This window comes from Pan paniscus, chromosome 14 (genome assembly GCF_029289425.2).
Source record: "Pan paniscus chromosome 14, NHGRI_mPanPan1-v2.0_pri, whole genome shotgun sequence".
In the NCBI taxonomy this organism is placed as follows: Eukaryota; Metazoa; Chordata; class Mammalia; order Primates; family Hominidae; genus Pan; species Pan paniscus.
In genome coordinates, this window is record NC_073263.2 from 41,245,601 (window position 1) to 41,270,330 (window position 24,730).

The window sequence follows — 24,730 nt, forward strand, 5'->3', positions numbered from 1 at the left end:
TGGGAGAAAATTTTTGCAATTTACCCATCTGACAACGGGCTAATATCCAGAATCTACAAACAACTTAAACAAATTTACAAGAAAAAATCAAACAACCCTATCAAAAAGTGGGCAAAGGATATGAACAGACATTTCTCAAAAGACGACATTTATGCGGCCAACAGACACATGAAAAAATGCTTATCATCACTGGTCATCAGAGAAATGCAAAGCAAAACCACAATGAGATGCCATCTCACACCAGTTAGAATGGCGATCACTAAAAAGTCAGTAAACAACAGGTGCTCGAGAGCATGTGGAGAAATAGGAACACTTTTACACTGTTGGTGGGAGTATAAACTAGTTCATCCATTGTGGAAGACTGTGTGTCAATCCCTCAAGGATCTAGAACTAGAAATACCATTTGACCCAGAGTTGTTTTTATTTGTATTACAAATAAGGACTAAATTTTTAAAAAATCCCTCTTCCATCAGAATATCACTGATTTCATCATAGAAATAATGATTTTCTTAATAAAATTTTGCTTTACAAGTGAAAAAAAGGATTAAAAAGTTATAACCTAAATTTATAATAGTGATCGACTTGAGGAAGGGGAGACCAGATTGGAAGTGGTGGCTAAAGGAGACCTCAGCTATAATTATAGTGTTTTATTTCTGCAAAAGGAAGAGTAGAATCAAATTTGGAAAAATATGAACAGTTGTTAAATCTGGGTGATAAATTTGGATATGTGTTATATATTTGTATTTACATTTTTTGGATTTTTAACGTTTTTCTCAAACTAAAAAAGTAAATAACACTTGAAAGGAATGTAGCTGTTCTCTAGTGGCAAGGGACATAACAAAACTAAGTAGAAAATACACACTGCATCTCAGTGGTTCTCAAGCTCCTTAAGCTTGTGATCTAGAAAATAAAGATGAAGAAACCCATAGACTCTTGTCTCCAGTATTCTTTTCCAAAACAGCCCTGAGCACACCACTTGCTGGCATCTCCAGTTTCAGGAGTCTGTAGCTCTGACTCATCAAATCCATAACCCACAAATTAGATGACAGGATAATGTAACCACTTGGTGAGTACACTGAAAGAAAGGATATTACTGAGGTACCCAGCTGGGGAGGAACATCATCTAAAAGACCACAGGAATTAATCTGGTAAACGTTTTTATGAATTGTCCAGGTGATGGAACAGAAAACAGGGCTATTAAATTTACTGATGACACTCCTCAAAGGAGGTGTGATTGAGCATCAATGTAAGTGTAATAATCCAGCGAAGTGAAATTTAATAAGGATATCACTATTGACAAAAATGGAATTAATATGGAATAACTGGCTGAAAAATGTGGAAAAATACTTTGGGATCAAGCTGAGCAAGGATTAGGAATATGATGCTAGAATTTTAAAAATCAAGTATTATAGTATATATAGGCTGAAGTGTAGATTGTAACAATTGGTTTGACCCATATTCCTATCATATGGATAATACTTTAGTGATATACTTACTGCAGTACTACCCTCACTAAAATACCATGGATTCAGCACAATAAACTCAAGCAGCAGTTTTGGTTACTGTAGCCTTGTAATATAGTTTGAAGTCAGGTAGCGTGATGCCTCCAGCTTTGTTCTTTTGGCTTAGGATTGACTTGGCAATGCGGGCTCTTTTTTGGTTGCATATGAACTTTAAAGTAGTTTTTTCCAGTTCTGTGAAGAAAGTCATTGGTAGCTTGATGGGGATGGCATTGAATCTGTAAATTACCTTGGGCAGTATGGCCATTTTCACAATATTGATTCTTCCTATCCATGAGCATGGAATGTTCTTCCATTTGTTTGTATCCTCTTTTATTTCATTGAGCAGTGGTTTGTAGTTCTCCTTGAAGAGGTCCTTCACATCCCTTGTAAGTTGGATTCCTAGGTATTTTATTCTCTTTGAAGCAACTGTGAATGGGAGTTCTCTCATGATTTGGCTCTGTGTTTATCTGTTATTGGTGCATAAGAATGCTTGTGATTTTTGCACATTGATTTTGTATCCTGAGACTTTGCTGAAGTTGCCCATCAGCTTAAGGAGATTTTGGGCTGAGACAATGGGGTTTTCTAGATATACAATCATGTCACCTGCAAACAGGGACAATTTGACTTCCTCTTTTCCTAATTGAATACCCTTTATTTCCTTCTCCTGCCTGATTGCCCTGGCCAGAACTTCCAACACTATGTTGAATAGGAGTGGTGAGAGAGGGCATCCCTGTCTTGTGCCAGTTTTCAAAGGGAATGCTTCCAGTTTTCGCCCATTCAGTATGATATTGGTTGTGGGTTTGTCATAAATAGCTCTCATTATTTTGAGATATGTCCCATCAATACCTAATTTATTGAGAGTTTTTAGCATGAAGGGTTGTTGAATTTTGTCAAAGGCCTTTTCTGCATCTATTGAGATAATCATATGGTTTTGGTCTTTGGTTCTGTTTATATGCTGGATTACGTTTATTGATTTGCGTATGTTGAACCAGCCTTGCATTCCAGGGATGAAGCCCACTTGATCATGGTGGATAAGCTTTCTGATGTGCTGCTGGATTTGGTTTGCCAGTATTTTATTGAGGATTTTTGCATCAATGTTCATCAGGCATATTGGTCTAAAATTCTCTTTTTTTGTTGTGTCTCTGCCAGGCTTTGGTATCAGGATGATACTGGCCTCATAAAATGAATTAGGGAGGATTCCCTCTTTTTCTATTGATTGGAATCGTTTCAGAAGGAATGGTACCAGCTCCTCCTTGTACCTCTGGTAGAATTCGGCTGTGAATCCATCTGGTCCTGAACTTTTTTTGGTTGGTAAGCTATTAATTATTGCCTCAATTTCACAGCCTGTTATTGGTCTATTCAGAGATTCAACTTTTTCCTGGTTTAGTCTTGGGAGGGTGTATGTGTCGAGGAATTTATCCATTTCTTCTAGATTTTCTAGTTTATTTGCGTAGAGGTGTTTATAGTATTCTCTGATGGTAGTTTGTATTTCTGTGGGATTGGTGGTGATATCCCCTTTATCATTTTTTATTGCGTCTATTTGATTCTTCTCTCTTTTCTTCTTTATTAGTCTTGCTAGCGGTCTATCAATTTTGTTGATCTTTTCAAAAAACTAGCTCCTGGATTCACTGATTTTTTGAAGGGTTTTTTTGTGTCTCTATCTCCTTCAGTTCTGCTCTGATCTTAGTTATTTCTTGCCTTCTGATGGTACTGGTACCAAAACAGAGATATAGACCAATGGAACAGAACAGAGCCCTCAGAAATAATGCCACACATGTACAACTATCTGATGTTTGACAAACCTGACAGAAACAAGAAATGCGGAAAGGATTCCCTATTTAATAAATCGTGCTGGGAAAACTGGCTAGCCATATGTAGAAAGCTGAAACTGGATCCCTTCCTTACACCTTACACAAAAATTAATTCAAGATGGATTAAAGACTTAAATGTTAGACCTAAAACCATAAAAACCCTAGAAGAAAACCTAGGCAATAACATTCAGGACATAGGCATGGGGAAGGACTTCATGTTTAAACACCAAAAGCAATTGCAACAAAAGCCAGAATTGACAAATGGGATTTAATTAAACTAAAGAGCTTCTGCACAGCAAAAGAAACTATCATCAGAGTGAACAGGCAACCTACAGAATACAAGAAAATTTTTGCAATCTATTCATCTGACAAAGGGCTAATATCCAGAATCTACAAAGAACTGAAACAAATTTACAAGAAAAAAACAAACAACCCCATCAAAAAGTGGGCAAAGGATATGAACAGACACTTCTCAAAAGAAGACATTTATGCAGCCAAAAGACACATGAAAAAATGCTCATCATCACTGGCCATCAGAGAAATGCAAAGCAAAAACCACAATGAGATACCATCTCACACCAGTTAGAATGGTGATCATTAAAAAGTCAGGAAACAATAGGGGCTGGAGAGGATGTGGAGAAATAGGAACACTTTTACACTGTTGGTGGGACTGTAAACTAGTTCAACCATTGTGGAAGTCAGTGTGGTGATTCCTCAGGGATCTAGAACTAGAAATACCATTTGACCCAGCCATTCCATTACTGGGTATATACCCAAAGTAGTATAAATCATGCTGCTATAAAGACACATGCACACGTATGTTTACTGTGGCACCATTCACAATAGCAAAGACTTGGAACCAACCCAAATGTCCAACAATGATGGACTAGATTAAGAAAATGTGGCACATATACACCAAGGAATACTATGCAGCCATAAAAAAGGATGAGTTCATGTCCTTTGTAGGGACATGGATGAAGCTCGAAACCATCATTCTCAGCAAACTATCGCAAGGACAAAAAACCAAACACCCCATGTTCTCACTCATAGGTGGGAAATGAACAATGTGGTGGGAATTGAATAATAAGAACACTTGGACACAGGAAGGGGAACATCACACTCTGGGGCCTGTTGTGGGGTTCGGGGAGGGAGGAGGGATAGCATTAGGAGATATACCTAATGTAAATGACGAGTTAGTGGGTGCAGCACACCAACATGGCACATGTATACATATGTAACAAACCTGCGCGTTGTGCACATGTACCCTAAAACTTAAAGTATATTAAAAAAAAAAAAAGAAATACATTTTATAAGGCCATGGTTGCCATAGATACTGATTCCTCTTGCGGATCTGGGCAAAGTCTATTGAAAATCTTCTGGAAAAGGTTCACCATTCCAGATCCCATTAAGAACATTTGGCTTGGCATGGTGGCTCACACCTATAATCCCAGCACTTTGGGAGACTGAGGCGGGCAGATCACAAGGTCAAGAGATCGAGACCATGCTGGCCAACATGGTGAAACCCTGTCTCTACTAAAAATACAAAAATTAGCTGGGCATGGTGGCGCGTGCCTGTAGTTCCAGCTACTTGGGAGGCTGAGGCAGAAGAATTGCTTGAACCCGGGAGGTGGAAGATGCAGTGAGCCGAGATCATGCCACTAGACTCCATCCTGGTGACAGAGCGAGACTCCATCTAAAACAACAACAACAACAAAACAAAAACAAAAAAAAAAAAAAAAGGAAAAAAAAGAAAGGAAGGAAGGAAGGAAAACATTTATGATTCACAGAAGGAGGCCAAATTATCAACATTAACAGACGGTTAAGAGAAATTGAAATCAACTCTCACAAAATATTTTCAAATGTTCAAGACTTTAGTATAAGAGCTCACTGCAGATATGCTGGAAATAGCAAGAGAACTAGAATTAGAAACCAAGCCTGAAGATGCAGGTGAATTGCTGCAACCTTGTGCTAAGACTTCATCAGATGAGGAACTGCTTATTGCTAAGACTTCATCAGATGAGGAATTGCTTATTGTGAATAAACAAAGAAAGTGGTTTCTTGAGATGGAATCCACTCTAGGTGAAAATCGTATGAACATTGTTGACATGACAACAAAGTATGTAGAATGTTACAGAAACATATTTGATAAAAAAAAAACAAAAACAACTCAAGCACAGTACAGTACAGTGGTTAGAACACAGGGCTGAAGCCAGAATGTATGAAGCTAGCTGTGTGACCTTGGCCAAATTGTTTAACCTCTCTGTGCCTCAGCAGCCTCAATTGCAAGACAGAGACAGTAATGGTATTGATCTCATAGAGCTGTAGTGAGCAGTAACAAGTTACAGTTTGAAAACAGCTTAGAACAGTGCCTGGCATACAGTAGCTGCTATGCAAATGTTAAATAAAAAAAAATACAAAAATTTAAATCAATTTGGAGATCATCTAGAGGAGTCAAAAATTATTACAAACCTAAAGATCTACATGGAAAAGTAGAGGCACTGCCATAATTCATTTTTTAAAAAATTAAAAAGGGGGGGCAGTAGAAGGCATTATTAATATGGAAACTACTGCCCAATTGCTAATAAAAATGTGTCCAAAACAGCCTTTTCAAATTTATAGTGGGGAAGATGAGAAAGAGGGAGCAGCCTGGCTATTCTGTGCAGCAGCTGACATTGGACAGGGCTCCAGTTCTCTAGTGCTCTTATCAGTGCTAAGAATGTTGTGATGACTCAATAATAATTTTTTCCAGGAGACTTCAGAAAAGCTTTTATGTTTTCTATTTTCTGCCAGTATTTCTATGTGCTCTCTGGGACTTTGTGAATTTCAAAATTTATACTGTCACATTCAGTTTTCTTCAGCTTGAGGAGAGCCTCATATATTGAATTATGTTGTGCTTTGTAAAGCATGTCATCATTCACTCCAGGATATTTGATTTTAAGAGTGCAGAATTTGCTAAATGGTTTACTTCATTTGGTTTCATAAAGAAACTATGACAGAGGAAAAGTAAGTGTTTTAACAATAACCATCCAAAATGCAATATTTTAATGACCTCAGTTGGTTAGAACACTTACATAACAGTTAAAGATCTATTATATACATAGAATTAACCTTAATTCTAAAACAAGCATCAGTGCTCCTCGGTAGGCATGACTGACCACAGGGGAGCTTGACCTGGAAGTTTCAGATGAAATTAGTACATATCAAGTCATTTAAACAAATACTTACTGGACATCTGCTGTGAATTAAGAACCACTCCAAGTACCTGCCTCATGATTGGTAGATCACACACAGGAGTTACTGTTAACTTCTCTTTTCCCCCCACCCTCCACATAGTTATAAAAGCTAAAATTAGCCCTGTAAACCTATTTCAATATATTCCTTCTTTCCACTCTCATTGTCAATATGTTTGCTCAGCACCAACAATATGATCTGGATCACCTCCTAGTGTTTTCTGTGATTCAAGTCCTGCCTGTTTTCAATAACCATAATGCTGCTTTCTCTGTGCTCCACTTAGAAAACTCCTACTTACCCCTTAAGACTCAGTTTGAGTGCTACCTTCTCCACATCACCTTCTACCATATCACAGACATGTATTTTGAGAGTTCAGTGTCCCTCCTCAAGGCTCCCACGACACCTGCACATGCTCTATCATAGCTTATATACAATAACTGTACCATAAATGTTGATGCATTTTCACCACTGACAAGCAAGCTGTACTAGGTCAAGATGGATATCATCATCTATACGTCATCCAGTGCCTAAAACAGACACTGCCAAACAAAATGAATAGATATTAGGCGAATGAATTAACATATAGTGAATAATCCAGGTTCTTGCCCTCAAAAAGTTCCCTATTTAGTTGGAAAGGCATGACTGGGCAAAGAGGAGGGGATGGAAATAAGATATAGAAACTACTACAGTGCAAACCAATGTTTGATAGGAAAGTAGGGTATACGGCAAGAAGCTAACACTTATTATGTTGCCTAAATGTTTAGGTATCTAAAGGTGCCAGACACTGTGGTTGGCCCATTGCACACATTCTCTCATTTATTTCTCACAACAACCCTGCAAGCTATTATTATTTCAATTCGATAGGCAGGGAAATTAAGACTCAAGGAGTTCAGGGCTCAGAAAGGTTAGTGAAGACTGGATTTGATCTCTAAAACCCACGCCCTTTCTATCACAATGGTACAAATTCAATTCTGTGGAGTGTCAGAGGAGGGAACAGTTACACCCAGAATGAAGAAAAATCACAAAAGGTTTTATGTAGAAGTAACAGTGGACCAAACCTTGAAGGGTTGGGGGAGAAAGGAGCTACATTTTAGATGGAGGAATAAAGAAGGCATGCATACAAATTCAAAACTTGTGAGTAGGACACTGAATAGTCTGGAGTAAATTGAGAGTATCTGCAGAAAATCTCACTGAAAGAGAAAGTTGGGGCTATCCTGGGAGACCTGGGAACTCCCAATCTAAACACCACTATTAGAAAAATAACCAAGAGCATAGGTCATGTTAATGATTGGACCTGTGCTGTCCTCTTCAATTATGAAGGATAGCAAATGAAAAAAAACTCTGGCAGTATAAGTATTTCAGAGCCCTAAAATAAGTCTGACTTTAATCTTGTCTAAAATTTTAATTTTAGACATGTATTTTTAACCAAGAAGGAAATACAGTTACAGAAGTTAACATATTCAAGTGTCCTCTTAATGTCAAATTAACATAACATCATAGAAAAACAAGTAAATAGATTCACTTCACAAATGGGAGCCATATATTCTCTTCTGTTTTAAATGTATACTTTCAAAAGTAATTACTTTCATTAATCTTTTAAATTACCTGTATCATTCTCTCCAGACATCTTGATTTTAACTAAATCCATGAATTGCCCAGCTTGCTGGCTTTATGAAATCTGATCATCAAAACATAACATGGCCATATTTAAAAGTACACTGGTTGTGTTTTATTTGTGTATGTTTGCTGACAGTTTTACTTATCAAGACTATGTTTTGAATGGCCCTTATAACTAATTTGTTCAAATGACATTCATAAACTAAGTGTGACTGATTATTTAGATGGTAACATCACAAATCCATTGAAAGGAATCTAAAATAAACAAAGTAAAGATCTTAAGTGGATTATCCATAGATTAGAGAAGTCTTAAACATTCTTTATAGACTGCCTTTTTTTAGGTCTTTTAGACATATGTTTCTCTTAAGGCAATTTTATGAGCTAAAATGTTATAGCAAATGTAGCCCTAAAGCTGTATATGAAATGTTATGGCAAATGTAGCCCTAAAACTGTATATAATAAATAAAAAATTCCCCACACTGAAATTAGTAGGAGTGTCAGTCTAGTCAGTAAAAAATCTTCAGTGTATGTATTTTTTTTTATTTCGAATTTTTGTAGGTACCGATACTGTTTGGCTGTGAACCCACCCAAATCTCATCTTGAATTCCCACATGTTGCGGAAGGGACCCAGTGGGAGCTAATTGAATCATGGGGGCAGGTCTTTCCTGTGCTGTTCTCGTGATAGTAAGTCTCAAGAGATCTGATGGTTTTAAAAAGGGGAGTTTCCCTGCACAAGCTCTCTTCTCTTGTCTGCCACCATGTGAGACATGCTGTTTGCCTTCCACCATGATTGTGAGGCCTCTCCAGCCACATGGAACTGTAAGTCCAATAAACCTGTAAATTGCCCAGTCTTGGGTATGTCTTTATCAGCAGCATGAAAACAGACTAATACAGGTACATAGTAGGTGTGTATATTTATGGTGTACACGAGATATTTTGATACAAGCATGCAATGCATAATAATCACATCAGGGTAGATGGGGTATCCATTACCTCAAACATTTATCCTTTGTGTTACAAACTATCCAATTATACTCTTCTAGTTATTTTTAAATGTACAATTAAATTATTTTTGGCTATAATCACCCTGTTGTGTGGGCAAATACTACATCATATGTATTCTATCTAACTATATTTTTGTACTCATTAACCATACCTACTTCCGCAACACCCCACTCTTCTTCCTAGCCTCTGGTGACCATGCTTCTGCTCTCTTATCTCCACGAGTTCAATTGTTTTAATTTTTAGCTCTTACAAATAAGTGAAAACATGTCAAGTTTGTCTTTCTGTGCCTGGCTTATGTCACTTAACATAATGACCTCCAGTTGCACCCATGTTTTTGCAAATGACAGGATCTCATTCTTTTTTTTATGGCCGAATAGTAGTCTATTGTGTATATATATCACATTTTCTTTTTCCGTTCATCTGTTGATGGACCCTTAGGTTGCTTCTTCCAAATCTTGGCTATTGTAAATAATGCTGCAATAAACATAAGAGTGCAGATGTCTCTTCAATATACTGATTTTCTTTCTTGTGGGTATATACCCAGCAGTGGGATTGCTGGATCCTATGGTAGCTCAATTTCCAGTTTTTTGAGGAACCTCCAAACTGTTCTCCATAGTGGTTGTACTAATTTACATTCCCACTAACAGCATACAAGGCTTCCCTTTTCTCCACATCTTCATCAGCATTTGCTATTGACTGACTTTTGGATACAAGCCATTTTAACTGGGTAATATATATATTTTAAACAGAAATCGAGACTTTTCACTTCCAACTTTACATAGTAAATAACCAATATTGTTGGAGATACTTAGGGCCCTTGTTAAAATGAATAGATATTTTATTTGTAACACTATTATCAATCAATAATATAGTAATGGGTACTATAAAATATAAATATTTAGCTTTGAAATTTTTATTATATTTTCAGTTTAGTAATTTTTTTCATAGATAACTTATCTATACTTTTATCTAGCCACTTTCAGAATTACCATAGAATATAAATCAGCAGCATGCAACTCTTTACAATTTATGGATCGTTTGTTATTTTGTAACAAATGGTTAGTATTAAAGACATCCTAGGCAGAAAGTAAGGCATGGTATCTCTAATCCTTTAAACTTTTAAAAGCATTGTGAATACCATCTTCTTTTTGCCCAATGAAAGATATTCAAATACAGAGCTAAGAAAGATATTATTATATAAATGACCCCAACTGCTCCTCTTAGAGATGAAAGAACTGAGACCCAAAGAAAGGCTCAAAAATATATAGCTTCAAATGAGCATACTATAAATTAAAGATTGAAAATCAATAATTTAGGCATTCACATCAAAAAGTTTTTTAAAAGAACAACACGTGAAATCGAACGAAAACAAAAGGAAGGGTATAATAAAGATAAAAACAGAAATTATTGAAATAGAAACAAAACATACAAAAGAGAGTTTCAACAATGCCAAAAGTTGGTTCTTTGACCAATAATATTAATAAACCCTTGACAAAACTGATTGAGAAGGCAAACAGCAAATACCAGGCATAAAAATGGGAATATCATTACTAAGGACATTAAAATATCATAAGATGATATTCTAAATAACTTTACGCCAATAATTAGAGGGAACAGATCCTAAAACATTTATCAAAGCTTCTCATGGCTAATAAACATAATGAATCCATGACTAAAAAGCCTGCTTATAAAGATAATGGTGGTAACATACACCTAGAAATAATTACTAATACTTGTTATATTTCATTGTCTCCTCTTTCGCTGGTTAAGTAATGACCATAATCTAAAATTAGAATTGACTGAGGCAGTTCAGCCTAATATATCTTTCTAAAAATATATTTTGTTGTTCAAAATAAAGGAATGGAGAAACTGCCCTCATGATATGAAGAAATTCTCATGTAAAATGACTTTCTTTTTCCTAGGGTATTATCTTGAGAGCTGATTTTAATTTCCAAAGCCATCCTTAAGGAAAAAATTGGTTTTTGGCTTATTTTTAAATATTAAATTTAAATTCACTTGTTTTCACTTTAAGTTGATAGTATATACTTATATGTCATCTGTATATACATCTCCATGGTGAAGTGATTCTCATAAAAAGTGACTTCCTCTTTTCTGGAGTATAAATTTCAATGACATTTTCAACTTTTGAAGCCATCTTTAAGAAAAAAAGTTTTTTTCCTTATTTTAAAATATTAAATTTAAATTCATTTGTTTTGCTCTAAATTGATACTATACACTTAAGTAGCATCTGTATATACATTAAAACTGTCAAGTAATAAAATATTTTTAAAGGAACCCTCACTCTACAGCAGGAGGTAAACACTATGCAATCAAAACAGCACAATTCTGCTAAGAATGAACTGCAATTCTCACTTATCATCCTTAAATATAAAATATTGGTCTTGCTATGTGCCCTGTAACTCAAAAGTTGGAATTATGATATGTTACAAATAGAAATTATTCAAGTGAGAACTAGCAAACTAGCTGAAAATTCTGATTCTTTGATTATATTTCCAACTTTATCCATGTGAGAGGAAAAACTAATTGAATAGTTTAAAGGAGAGGAAAAAAAAAGAGAGTGTTTCAGATTCAGGGGAACATAGAAGATTGAAATAATTACAAGTAAGAACAGTATTACAGCTCCTGTAGGATTATGTTTCTTATTTCTTCCTATATCTCCTATAATACACAGCCTTGTAGTTTTAATATGACAAATACTTAAAAATTTTTTGAGTTGAAAGTCCTAGGTTTATATAATACATCGTTCATACAAAGAACCATGAGAAGATATAAAAATAGTGTGGTAAAAATTTGGATGAAGCTGGGGTAAAAGAACCAGTATTAGTCTTCTTTTTAAAAAATAATTACAACCTTTATTTTAGATTTAGGGGGTACATGTGCAGGTTTGTTACATGGCTATATTGTGTGATCCTGAGATTTAGGGTATGACTGATCCTGCCACCTACACAGTAAACATAGTAACCAATTGTTAGTTTTCCATCCTTGCTCCCCTCCTTCTCTCTGCCCTTTAGCAGTCCCCACTATCTATTGTTGCCATCTTTATGTCCATGGATACTCAATGTTTAGCTCCCACTTATAAGAGAGAACATGTAAGATCCTATGTTCTTAAAGCACTAGAAAAGGATAGAAATTTTCTGAAATATGTGGTTGACCTATATAAAATTTGGGAAATGAAATGATGGGTGATAGAAGAAAGAAACACGGAAAGTTGGGAGTGGGAATGTGGGGGACAAGTAATATGACAATGAGAAGAGGGCTTTCTACGGAACAAATTCTTAACATTTAATGCCTAACATATTGAGAAGAATTATATTTAGCTTGGCCAATTCATGGATCTAGCTTTGTAATTACAATTCTCTAATATTGGCAGAAATGACGGTAGCAGAAAATCAGGATTAAAAATGTATTGTAAACAACAAAGAATACCTTCTATTTCCAGATAATGTAGAATGAACACTATATAGCAGAGATACTGAGGATACTGAGAGGGATGTTGAGATAGATGAAGATAAGGGGAAGAATTTACTACGACGGAAGCTCATCATCTCACAAGTATGAAACAGATAACCTTCAGTTCCATTTCAAACAGCCATCAGCAAGTTAGAAGTATTTGAAGAAATAATGGTGTCTATTGACCTTGTTACACCCTATTAACAATAGCAAATTTAAAATTTGCATATATTCTGTTAAATTAATTTATTCCTAAATATATTCTTTATACTACTGTAAATAGTATTTTAAAATTTTTTCCCATTGCTATAGATACTAGCATATATATATATATGCTAGTATATATATTCCATATATATGGAATATATGGAATATATATGCTAGTATATATATTCCATATATATGGAATATATGAAATATATATATGCTAGTATATATATTCCATATATATGGAATATATGGAATATATATATGCTAGTATATATGTTCCATATATATGGAATACTATTGATTTTTGTACATTTTCCTTGTATCTTATGACCTTGCTTAACTTGCTTATTAGTTCTAATGCTTTTTTTATATGTTTCTTAAGGTTTTTTATATACACATTCATGCAACTGTGTCATCTATAAATAACATGTATGCCATTTATTAAGTTTTCTTGCTTTATTGTGCTAGCTGGCACCTCCAGCATAATATGAGTAGTTAATATTCTTGTCTTTTCTCCTAATCATGAGAAAAACGTTTAGTCTTTCATTTTTAAATATGAAGTTTAGCTATAGGCTTTTTACAGATGCCTCTTGATTGAGGAAGTTTCCTGATATCTGTAGTTTATGTGATATTTTATCAGGAATGGATATTGAATTTTCTCAAATGATTTTTCTGGCGGCAATTAGAGGATCATATGGTTTTTTATTTATTCTGTAAATGTGTTATATAATTTGATTTTTAAATGTTAAGCCATCCTTGCATTCCTGAGATAAAACCTCCTTGGTTATGATATATTATTCTTTTTATATATTGTTGAATTTGATTTGTTAACATTTGTTAAAAATTTTTGCATCTACGTTCATAGGAAATTCTGAATTGTAATTTTATTTTTTTGTATTACACAGGTCTGCTGATAAAAAAAACTCTCAGTTTTTGTCTGAAAATGTCATTATTTTGCCTTCTGAAGAATATTTTTGCCAAATATACTAATCTATACTGATTTTTTTTTCTTTCAGCACTTCAATTGAATTGTGGTTCATATTTATTTCTCAGGAGAAGTCAGCAGTCACTTTTATCATTGTTCTCCTATAGGTAATATGTCTTTTTTCCTCTGGTAATTTCAAAGATTTTTCTCTTGGTTTTTAGCAATTTGATTATATGCTATGTAGTGTTTTTTTGTTTATTCTGCTTGAAGTTCATTGAGCTTCCTGAATTGGTGATGTTATCTTTTTTATCAAATTTGAGAATTTTCCTACCATTATCTCTTCAAATATTTTTCTGTCCCATTTTTTTCTCCTCTCTTTTGAGACTACAATTGTGTGTATGTGAAGCTGCTTTTTTAGGGTTGTCATTTTTACACTAAGAATTTCCAATTATTCCATCATTATGTTCATTTTTCTCCCTTTAAATGTTTGAATCTATTTATGGCAACTGTTTTATAGTCCTTGTCTGCTAATTCCATTATCCTGTCATTTTTAGTCTATTTCTATTGACCAATTTTCCTGCTTTTTTTGTATGTCTAGTCATTTCCTATTGAATGCTTGACTCAATGAATGCTATGTTGTTGAGTGTTTGGATTTTGCGGTCTTCTTGGTTGAGTGTTAAGTTTTGTTCAGGTATGAAGTCAATTTACTGTTGAATCACCTGATTTTTTCAAGGTATTCCTCCCTCCCTCCCCAAATACCCATTATTTTTATTTTTAAAGCCATTTTGTATGAGACAAAACTTCCAAAACAATATTAAATAGCAAGTATCCTTCTTTATCAGGGCTTAGTTTTAAAATTTGTAAAGATAGGTATGGAGTAACTCTTACTTTAGGGATAGATTAGTCCTACTTCTAAACATAGACTTTATAAGATAAATACCCTTCTGAATACCAGGGGTATTTAATGAAGGAACTCTAGTAGTTGTTCAGCTCAAAGATCCCTAGTAGTTTTTCTTTTCCTAGTGTTTGTGAATTTTGTTCAGTTTTATAGTTTTTATTGTGGTAGGGCTAATCTGGTACCACTACCCTGTCATGGGCAGAGGTATAAGTCCCAAAAGGCAGTTTTTCACCATATCTCAGCGTTCCCTGAGTCCTTTCCTCTTTCTCCTTTGACCCACTAACTCTGCTCTTTATTCTCCTACAATTCTCTCTCAAGAACTGATCACTTAGTGAAAAGACCCAGACCAGAAACTAACTCTTATAACTCAATTCAGTGCTCTATTATACTATATATTTTTTACTTCCTAGGATTAAAACAATAACAATCTAAGTTAGCTTTAAGTTGTTCATTACTTGATATATTTCTTGACTTATCTATTTTGTTTTTGGTGGATCTGTCATTTATATTTTATTTTCTAAAAATTAGAACGGGTTCACTCATAAAGCTAAAAATGACCCATATTGAGAAAAACTATTTGATTAAAAGCTGAACCAGCATTCTAACCATACAAAATTATCTAAAAAGTAACTTTAAGGAAGGCAAGGAGACAAATAATAACATACTTCTACCAGATTTCTGGGTTCCTTATCTCATACCTGAGATTCATATAGTTTATTATTTCTCCTTGTGAGCTATTTTAGCTGCTTGTGAGAGAATAGGCTTAGATCCTACATGTTTTTCTTCTAACTTAAGAGCCTTTATGTTGATGAGATCTGTTCCTAGAATGTAATGTTCATCACTCTCTGTCCACAGAATACCTATTAATTCATGTTTATAAAGCATTAGTCACTTTAAAAATAAATTTTGCATGGTTTTATTACCTTTAAAGGAGAGAAGAGATAAGAGCAAGAGGAACAGAAATAAAACTGGTTTATAAAATGGGCCTTTAAGAAAGTATTTTTAAATTGTACCAGGAGGGAAACAAATGATTAAATGAGATTTTTAAGAGGTTGTGGGTCTAATAGTCTTACCTGTGTAGCTGAATATATTCTCGGGGTCTGTTGAGCAGGTGAAGGAATCTGTCAACAATCTTGTTTTTTCCTACACCCTGTAATTACACAGAAAACATTAAACAAAAAGAGGCTATTTTCTGGAGATAAGCTTATGCCAAATCAGAAGAATCTTTTACCAAAACCTGCTTTCTCACCTTGTTACTGTTTTAGTTTATTGTTCATGAAAACCAAACTGGCAAACATATATGGAATATCTCCTATGACATAAGGGTTTAAAAAATTTCTTTCTAAACATACTAGTTCTAAGCCATTCTTATTTGAAAGGAAATCCATAAATTAGCCTCCTACATATTGACTTTTCTGTTCTGTAAATTTACACTGAAGTCTAGGCATCACAGCAGATGCCTATAGTATTAACTATTTCAGATTTGAAGAATGTCATCAAAGGTGATCAAGTAAGTATAAAACAATGGTTTTTCTAATCAGTTCTTCAGAATTATGATTTTCAGTTACAGAAAGGTAAATATAATACTGTATTTTTTCTATTCGAATCAAACACTCATTTCTTCTCCTTTTATCCCATTTTCCAGTCCTTTAAAACCTTGGAAACCTAAACTTAAAACCAAGGTGTATTAATAAAACTCAACTATATGTGCTCTTCCTAGAAATGCCCTCATTTCCTTACCACTTACTGCTGCTGAGAGTTGCTATCCTTTTGTAGAAGACAGATTGTTAAAAATGGAATCCACCCCCATGCTATTTCCCTATTTCAAAGTTTTCACTTAGAGGTGAAATATAATTAATGGGGTGTAAATCTTCTAACAAGTAGGTTGTGTGGAAAGAGTTATAGTTTAAAAGCTGACTTCATATCTTACATGCTAGCAAAAATAACTCTTACTGATTCTTATATGGGTTGAGCATCCCTAATCCAAAAATCTGAAACCCAAAATGCTGCAAATTCTGAAACTTTTTGAGCACCAACAAGATGTGCAAAGGTCATGCTCAATAGAAATGCTCATTGGAGCACTTCAAATTTTGGATTTTTAGATTAGGGATGCTCAACTAGTATGTATATGCAAATATTCTAAAATGTGAAATGCTTCTGGTCCCAAGCATTTCAGATAAGGGACACTTAACCCATACTGTGCCAGGCTGTAGGGTAAGTATTTTCATGGGTTATTTCATTTCATCATCACAACAGTCCCATGAGGTAGGCATTAACATTATTTCAACCTCACAAATCAAGAAACCAAGGCTCAGAGGTAAGCATTGTGCACACAGTCACATACAGGTAATTCTAGTGAAACCAGGACTCACATCCAGGTAATTCTGGTGAAACCAGGACTCACATCCAGGTCTATATGATTCTGATGCTCATAATTATAGTCCCTGCATTATGGAATATCTTTCTTTCAGTTTGAAATTGATTTTGGTAATCTGGGCCTTAAGTTATCTCCTTCCTCACTTCTAGGTCCATCCTAAAGAAATAATTAGGCAGACTGGGGCAATGCATGGTATACAGCAACAATAGCAGAAGCCCAGTAGGGAAGCAGGTATTTTTACTGGTATTTTTACTACATATGCAAACATCTTGTGAAGAAAAGCATTCTACAAGCATCAAGGATAGAAATTCAAATCAATTGAAATGGTATTTATTGAGCACCACAGGGGGTAGAAACCACATCTGTTTTGCTTATCACTATATCCCCAGAGCTCAGCACAGTGCCTGAGAGTGCGTTCAATGAATATTTGTCAAGTGAATAAACGAATATAGGGAGTTTGGAAAGTACTGGAAAAGGAGTGAGGATTCTGGTAAAATATAAATGGTGACCATGTTAATAAGGATGCTGAAATTATGGACTTATAAAAGAAGAACGGGCCAGGCGCATGACTCACACCAGTAATCCCAGAGATTTGGGTGGCTTAAGTGGGAGGATCACTTGAGCCCAGGAGTTCCAGATCAGCCTGGGCAACACAGTGAGGCCTCATCTCTATAAAAACAAAAAACAAACAAACAAACAAACAAAAAATTAGCCAGGCATGGTGGCACATGCCTGTAGTCCTAGCTACTTGGGAGGCTGAGGTGGAAGGATCTCTTGAACCTAGGAATTTGAGGCTGCAGTGAGCTATGATCACACCACTACATTACAGCCTGGTGATGGAGCAAGACTCCACCTGTAAAAATAAATAAATAAATAAATAGATAGATAGATAGATAAATAAATAAATAAAGTGGGATAAATTTTAAAAGTGATTTATTTCGCCTACAAAAGATTTAAGGTTATTGGAGCTGAATGTCAAATTGACAAATTCACTAAAGTTAGAACAATGGATCATTTCATCTTCTAGGAATCTTTTCAGTATCTAATTGGATTTCACCCAAAATAGTTTCAAGCCTAGCACAGAAGCACAGAGGAGGAAAATAACATTTGCACATCTGTATGTAAATTACAATTGGTATGTAAACTTTAAATGGCATGTGACCATAAATATAAATTTTTAAATAGATAAATTCAGATGAGTAAAATGTCTGTGTTAATATATTAGTTCTGTTAAATTCAGCAATCCTAGGAAAAGCAGACATCACAAATGCATTACAATGTCAGAAATACAAAGGATTTCCTGGAAGAAATGTCATGAAAATGTGCTATCAGGGAGTTCCTCCTCCCTTCCCACCTCTAAAGTTATTAAATAGCCATGCTTATTCAAATTCCTCCTGAGCAAGGCACGATTTAGGAGTCACAAGTCCCATAAATGTAGTTTGAGATGTGGAGTCCCAGCTGCCACTAAGGAGCTCTTTTGCTGTGTCTCTTTAAATGTTGGAGTCTCCAGAACCCCAACCTCGGCTGTCTTGTTCCATATGCTCTCTCTCCCATGACCTCAGTCATCACAGACAGCTCACACTTCTTTTCTAAGCTTCATTCGATATCCCCTATTCTTAACCGTCAACTGAACTTCTGAAACAGATGCTTATCATCCTTCCACCCAAACCTACTTTTTTCTCTTTTCAATCCCCATATAACAGCACAGCCACGTACTCAGCTGCTCAATAAAAGAATGCTAGAATATTTTTGATGGCTTCATTTTTTCCCTTCTGCAAAATGTCATTAGGATCTTTGCAGTCCCTACCTGCAAAACTTTTAGTTTTATTCTTTCCTTCCATTCCTTGTCTCCTTCATTCCTCTTTCCCTTCCAACATGTTCTCCCTCCCTCCCTTCTTTTCTCCCTCTCTCACTTCCTTGCCTAACTCATCAATTATTTGAGCATCTAATATTACAGCACTGTACTAGTTGAGCTGGATATAATGGTAAAGAAAACAGCTACAGCCTCTCACCATATTCACAGCTTATAGTCTAGTAGGGAACACAGACAACACATATAATAGATAGTGTCCTCATATGACAATCCAAGATGCTTGAAGATTTAACCTAAGGGCTCAGGAAGGCCGACTGCACAGTTATGTTTAGATTGAGATATCAAGGAACTAAAGAGGTATAGAGAAAGACGAGAAAGGGGAGTGTTACAGGTAGAACAGTATGTGTCAAGACTCTTGGGTAACAGTCAGTTGGAGAGCTGGACAGGTATGCAAGAAGTCAGAAGCTAGAGAAAAGTGAGAAAGGGAGTGGTAAGAAACCAGGCTAGAAAGGTAGGTGGGGTTTAAGTCTGGCTAAGCCCTGGAAGCCACTTAAAAGAGTTAGAACTGTTTCCTCAAAGCACAAAGAAGCCACTGAAGTAAAGGAATAATACGATCAGATTTTCAATTTTAGAAAATTGCTCTGATGGAATGGTATGGTGGAGTCTGGTAGAGAGCAGAAGAGAAAGCAAAGGAAAGCCGTTTGAAATTCCTTTAAAATTCAAGCAGGAGATGATGGTGGTCTAAACTACGGGATAGAGAGAAATGAATATATTTAAGAGATATTTAGGAAAAGGAACCAATAGGACTTAATGAGGGCCTGGAGTTAAGGATGAGGAGATGAAGAAGTCAAAGTTTCTGTCTTGGGCAATCGAGTGGCAGGTCACAGAAGAAATAGGGGAGGAGAACTGAATTAGCTGGGTGGGGGAGGGAAGTCTAGTTATAAAAGGCAGTTTAATTTTGGATATGTTTACTTTGAAGTGTCTGCTTCCCATATCTGCTCCTTCCTCTCCAATTCCCTGTCTCAGCTCAAGGGTAGCTCATCCCCTCCCCAGACTACTGGAAAGGGCCTAATTTGGTTTGGTTTCCCACCTCCAGATTTACAACAAGACTATCCCCGATTTGTCTAGTTATTTTTCTAAAATAGAGATCTCATTAAGTTGCTTAATACTTCATTTTAAGAAGCTCTGATAATTCCTTTGAGGAAATGCTGAAAGCATCATCTAGGAAAGAATTTCTGTAAATATCCTGAGCAAAATGAAACAGTTATAATGACTTGTTCCTTCTAATCACAGTTTTTGCCTAGAATAGAGAATCCTCAGGATTATTTTAATTGAATAAATACATAAATAGTGTCTTATTTTTCCATTATAAAGTTACACATGCTTATTTTTCTCACTGGGAAACTTAGAAAACAATAATCACCCAATGTCCAGCTGCTTAAAAAATCTGCTAACATTTTAATTTTGTTCCTATACATATTTATCTTTACTTACTGAAAATTCCATTTATATGTAATTTGTATCCTTTAGTAAAAATCAACATGAAATAGATAAATTTTTATATCATTAACTCTTATTGAGAATAATATTTAGTAAGTGGAAATTTGATATAGGAGAAGAAACTTGTGGAATGAGAGCTCCTAAAAAATAAAAATTATCTCATGAGAATGACGCTAACATTTATCATTACTGTTCTGCTGGACTGTGCTCTTCATGATGACGTACTGGCCAGAAGGATTTTCGCAGAAGCAGGAGTAGGGCGGCCCTTTCACTACCAGGTTAGGAGAAGCAGGAATTATGTGAAGCCCCACAGACAGGAGTCAAACCAAGGAGAGGAAGTAAACATGCTTCTAATTTCTGAGATAAAAGCTCAGGGACCATGACTTTAAGAATTCTGAGGGATTCTGGGACTCTTATAACTTCCTCAGGTTTATTATTTTAGTTACCCTGTTTCCTCAGAGAGATTAGCAGTAAAATTCTTTACAGCAAAAGGACTTTGGGGCTTTTCTTCCTGGACAAGAAAAAAATATAGAACATACAAAACTCTATCCATGTTCCATCAAAGGAGGAGAGAAAGAAAGAAATAGAGTAGGAGAAAAAAGCTAAAAGGGAATGGAAAATAGGCAAAGAGAAAATTAGTCCAGGAATGGGATTTGGACTAAATGTTGGGACTCGAATGCTGAAGGATTTGTGACAGGCCTTGAGGGATCCCTGCAACAGCAGATAAATTTGCAAGCATGCTCATCAGCCCTCTGTGAGTCTCACTCAAACAAGTTCCTTTCAGCCACTGTCTCCTAAAAATTACCTTTCCATATCCATACCTTTGCTTATGTGGTTTCTTTTGACTACAATAGCTCATCCTTGCCCATCTGTCTGTCATCTTCCACTCCCCCACCTAGCCTTCTGATAAAATGTTCCAACTTCTCTGAAGCTTTGCCTATCTGTCCCATTGTTTTCTCTCCTTTAACTCTCAGCACCAGAATGATTTCCTCCTTTGGGTTCCTAAACCACTCTCTCTCACCAGTATACTCTAGCAATGTGCCAGGTCCTTGGCAGGTAGACAGGCTTGCTCCTTGAGGCCAGGATCATCCCCTATTCGGGTCTCTTAATGTCACGGAGTCAAAGATCAGTCAGTTTAAGGTTGTAAAATCACATAAAACACGTCTGGGAGCTCCCTGCATGTTATCTAAGGCTCAGAAGGGAGAACAGTGAGGAAGCAAATCCGGATCTTTTCTTCAGCAATTTAAAAAAATGGACTCTAGGTGAGTATTTGCCACTGCCAGCGTTCAGCTTTCTTGCATGTTCTCTGAAACTTGTTTACTGTGGGCCTCCCTTTAGTTGCCTCCAATTCTTTAATAATTTTCATAAAGTTAGTTCAGTTTGTATAATAGAGATGTTCTTTCCATAGGCCGCTAATTTCTTTGTTAGAAAAGTCACCACATTAATGTCATTAACAAATACCAATTACAATAAAAAATAACAAAATAAACTAATATTATGGTAAATCCAGAGAAATAAATTTCAATTGCTTTAAAAAAAATCCCATCTAATGCTGAACCTTCTAATTATTTGCTTAAATGCCTAAAAATACACTATACTATCCCTCTCAGGTGGGAATTTTTACCACCAAATCCAGAGAAATAAATTTCAATTGCTTTAAAAAAAATCCCATCTAATGCTGAACCTTCTAATTATTTGCTTAAATGCCTAAAAATACACTATACTATCCCTCTCAGGTGGGAATTTTTACCACCATCTGAGCTTAGATTTGCTCATTTGAATAGAGAGGCCTTAGACAAGCTAATCTCTAAATACTATTTTACAATGATATTCTCTGGTCTTATAACAAAATAAGAGATCATTGCTAATGATCACTGGAAATTTCTTATTTTCCAAATTCTCTCAATACATATACATTACTTTTGTAATCAGAAAAAAAATTATTAAAACTGAATAGTAAATAATCCTAAACAGTCATACAAATGGGTTCCTTGTAACGGTCAACAAACAGTAGTCAGAAGTCAGATTAGAAAACATACATTTCAATTACATTACTAGTTTGCATGACTCTAAAACACAACCCTTATAAACCTCCCTATCAAAGTCATAACCTCCTTTTCACATGAAAATAATAATATCTACATCCCTGCATTTTTCCTTTGAAATACTGTGTTGCTATAAATGGCAAAGATCCACTTTTGGGTAGTGTGGTCAGCTATTAGGTATAACCAAAGCAGTCATGACAAATATTGCAGGGGGCAAAAATCAATGTGTCTGCAGGAACAAAATACGGATTCAAAATAAATTCAAGAAAAAATATTCACTAAGAAACAATGGATAGACAAACTAAATTGGCAGAAAGAATGTGGCAGAATGCCAAAGAATTTCCACATTGTAAATTCAGGCAACTTCATTAACTAAGGGGTTTGAGAAGGAACAAAAAATAATTTAAAATAAAAATGAGTGCCACTGTATTTGATGAAACAAGTATTTCATAGCCTTGGGATCCCCAGGCTGCTGGAGCTATTAGACACTAAGTTATCAAATTCCCTGCTGCCACTACCAGCTGGGAGACACAGGCAAGACAATTTCTGGACAAACTGTTCAGTGCTTCTACAGATATTAAACAATTATGCTGTCATAGCAACATGGTATATTTCTGAGGGTGCACAGTAGCAATCTGCCAGGGCTTAGTTCAAATTATTAATTAGCAAAATTCACACATTCTTTAATTTTAGCAATAAAATATTCACAGTATCTCAATATTAAATAATTCAACATTTACTAAACCTCTATCAGGAGAAAAATAGAATCTCTAATCACATTAAGTTTGTAATTAACAGAATGAGATACAAAGAATTATATAGTTAAAATGTTCATAGAGTCCTGCTTAGTTGGCATTAAATATATGTTTACTGATTTTCAGACTGTATAAAAGAGTTAAAAAATCAAATGCTATGAAACACAGAGAAGAATGAATAATTTCTAGCCTGGAAAAAATTGAAATGGCATAATTTCATTGTATAAATTAATCAAGAACTTAAATTGGCCCAGTGAAAGTTACTTTTATAATATTTCCTCAATGGAAGTTCATCAATATTGGTATAATTCTGAAAAAAAGGTTTATATTCAAAAATATGGGTCTATACTTCTTAGGATAAAGATGACAGGAGGGTACATCTTTCCTCTTTCAAAGAGACTTAGGAGGCACATCAACTAAATTCAATGACCAGGCTTTGTTTTGATGCTGACTAGAATAAATCAACTATAAAACAATGCCTTTTTTTTTTTTTTTTTTTTTTGAGACAGAATCTTGCTCTACTGCCCAGGCTGGAGTTAGTGACCTAATCTTGGCTCACTGCAACCTGCACCTCCTGCGGTCAGGTGATCCTCCAACCTCAGCCTCCTGAGTAGCTGGGACTACAGGTGCATGGAAAATTTTGGTATTTTCCGTAGAGACAGTATTTTACTATATTGCCCAGGCTGGTCTGCAGCTTCTGGGATCAAGGCATCCACCTACCTCGGACTCCTGAAGTGCTGGGATTACAGGTGTGAGCCATTGTACTCAGTCAAAGTAACACTTTGGAGATAACTGGGGAAAGCTGAAAACAGCATCAGATCATATGAAGGGATTATTGTTAATTTGTTAGGTGTAATAATAAAATTGTGGTCACATTAGAGCTAAATGGTGAAATATCTATAAGAAAAATGATACGCAAAAGAACAATATATTAAAAGATGACATACAAAAAAGTGTTGGGAGAATAGATAAAGCAAGATAGACAAAATGCTTATTAATCATTGAGGCTGGGTGATGAATACAAGGGGGTTCATTACGTACTCTACATTGTGTGGAATATATAAAAAATTTCCCATAACAGAAACATTTTAAATGTCCTTTACTTAGTATGTAAAGTATAGTCTCTGGCCTATTATAAGCACTTAACAAAAGTTAGTTATTATATTATTGTTGTTGTTGTTGTTGTTCTGCCTAGTACAGGAATTAGTGTGGTATGATGCAAAAAAGCATGAGCTTTGGAGATCTAATACCTAACTCTGACATTAACTAGCTATGTAATTTTGAGCAAATATTTTTACCTTTTTGAACTGGTCTGCTTATTCGTGAAAGGTGGAAAATAAAAATTTTTACCTCAAAAGGTTGTTGTAGAACTAAATTACATAAAAGTACATTGAAAATTCTAAGACATACAAATATTACTATTTTTAATCTTAGTTCATAAGAAACTTTTAATCAATTATGGATGAAATCAAACACGGATCGCAACAATTTTAAAAGACAATTGAATCAACATAGTCAGAAAATACTATAAAGTTCAGAATAAGATTACTTCTTTTTTGGGAGAGACAAA

The 24,730-nt window shown here is 35.2% G+C and overlaps 1 protein-coding gene across 1 annotated transcript in view; it reads right to left on the reverse strand.

Moving 5' to 3' along the window:
- The window catches only part of VWA8 (von Willebrand factor A domain containing 8), a 393,066-nt gene that overhangs the window by 180,466 nt on the left and 187,870 nt on the right, over window positions 1–24,730 (reverse strand). Inside the window, exon 21 of the mRNA XM_003806896.6 lies at window positions 15,744–15,820. Coding sequence (XP_003806944.2) covers window positions 15,744–15,820 — 77 coding nt within the window. The remainder of the gene's footprint in view (window positions 1–15,743; window positions 15,821–24,730) is intronic.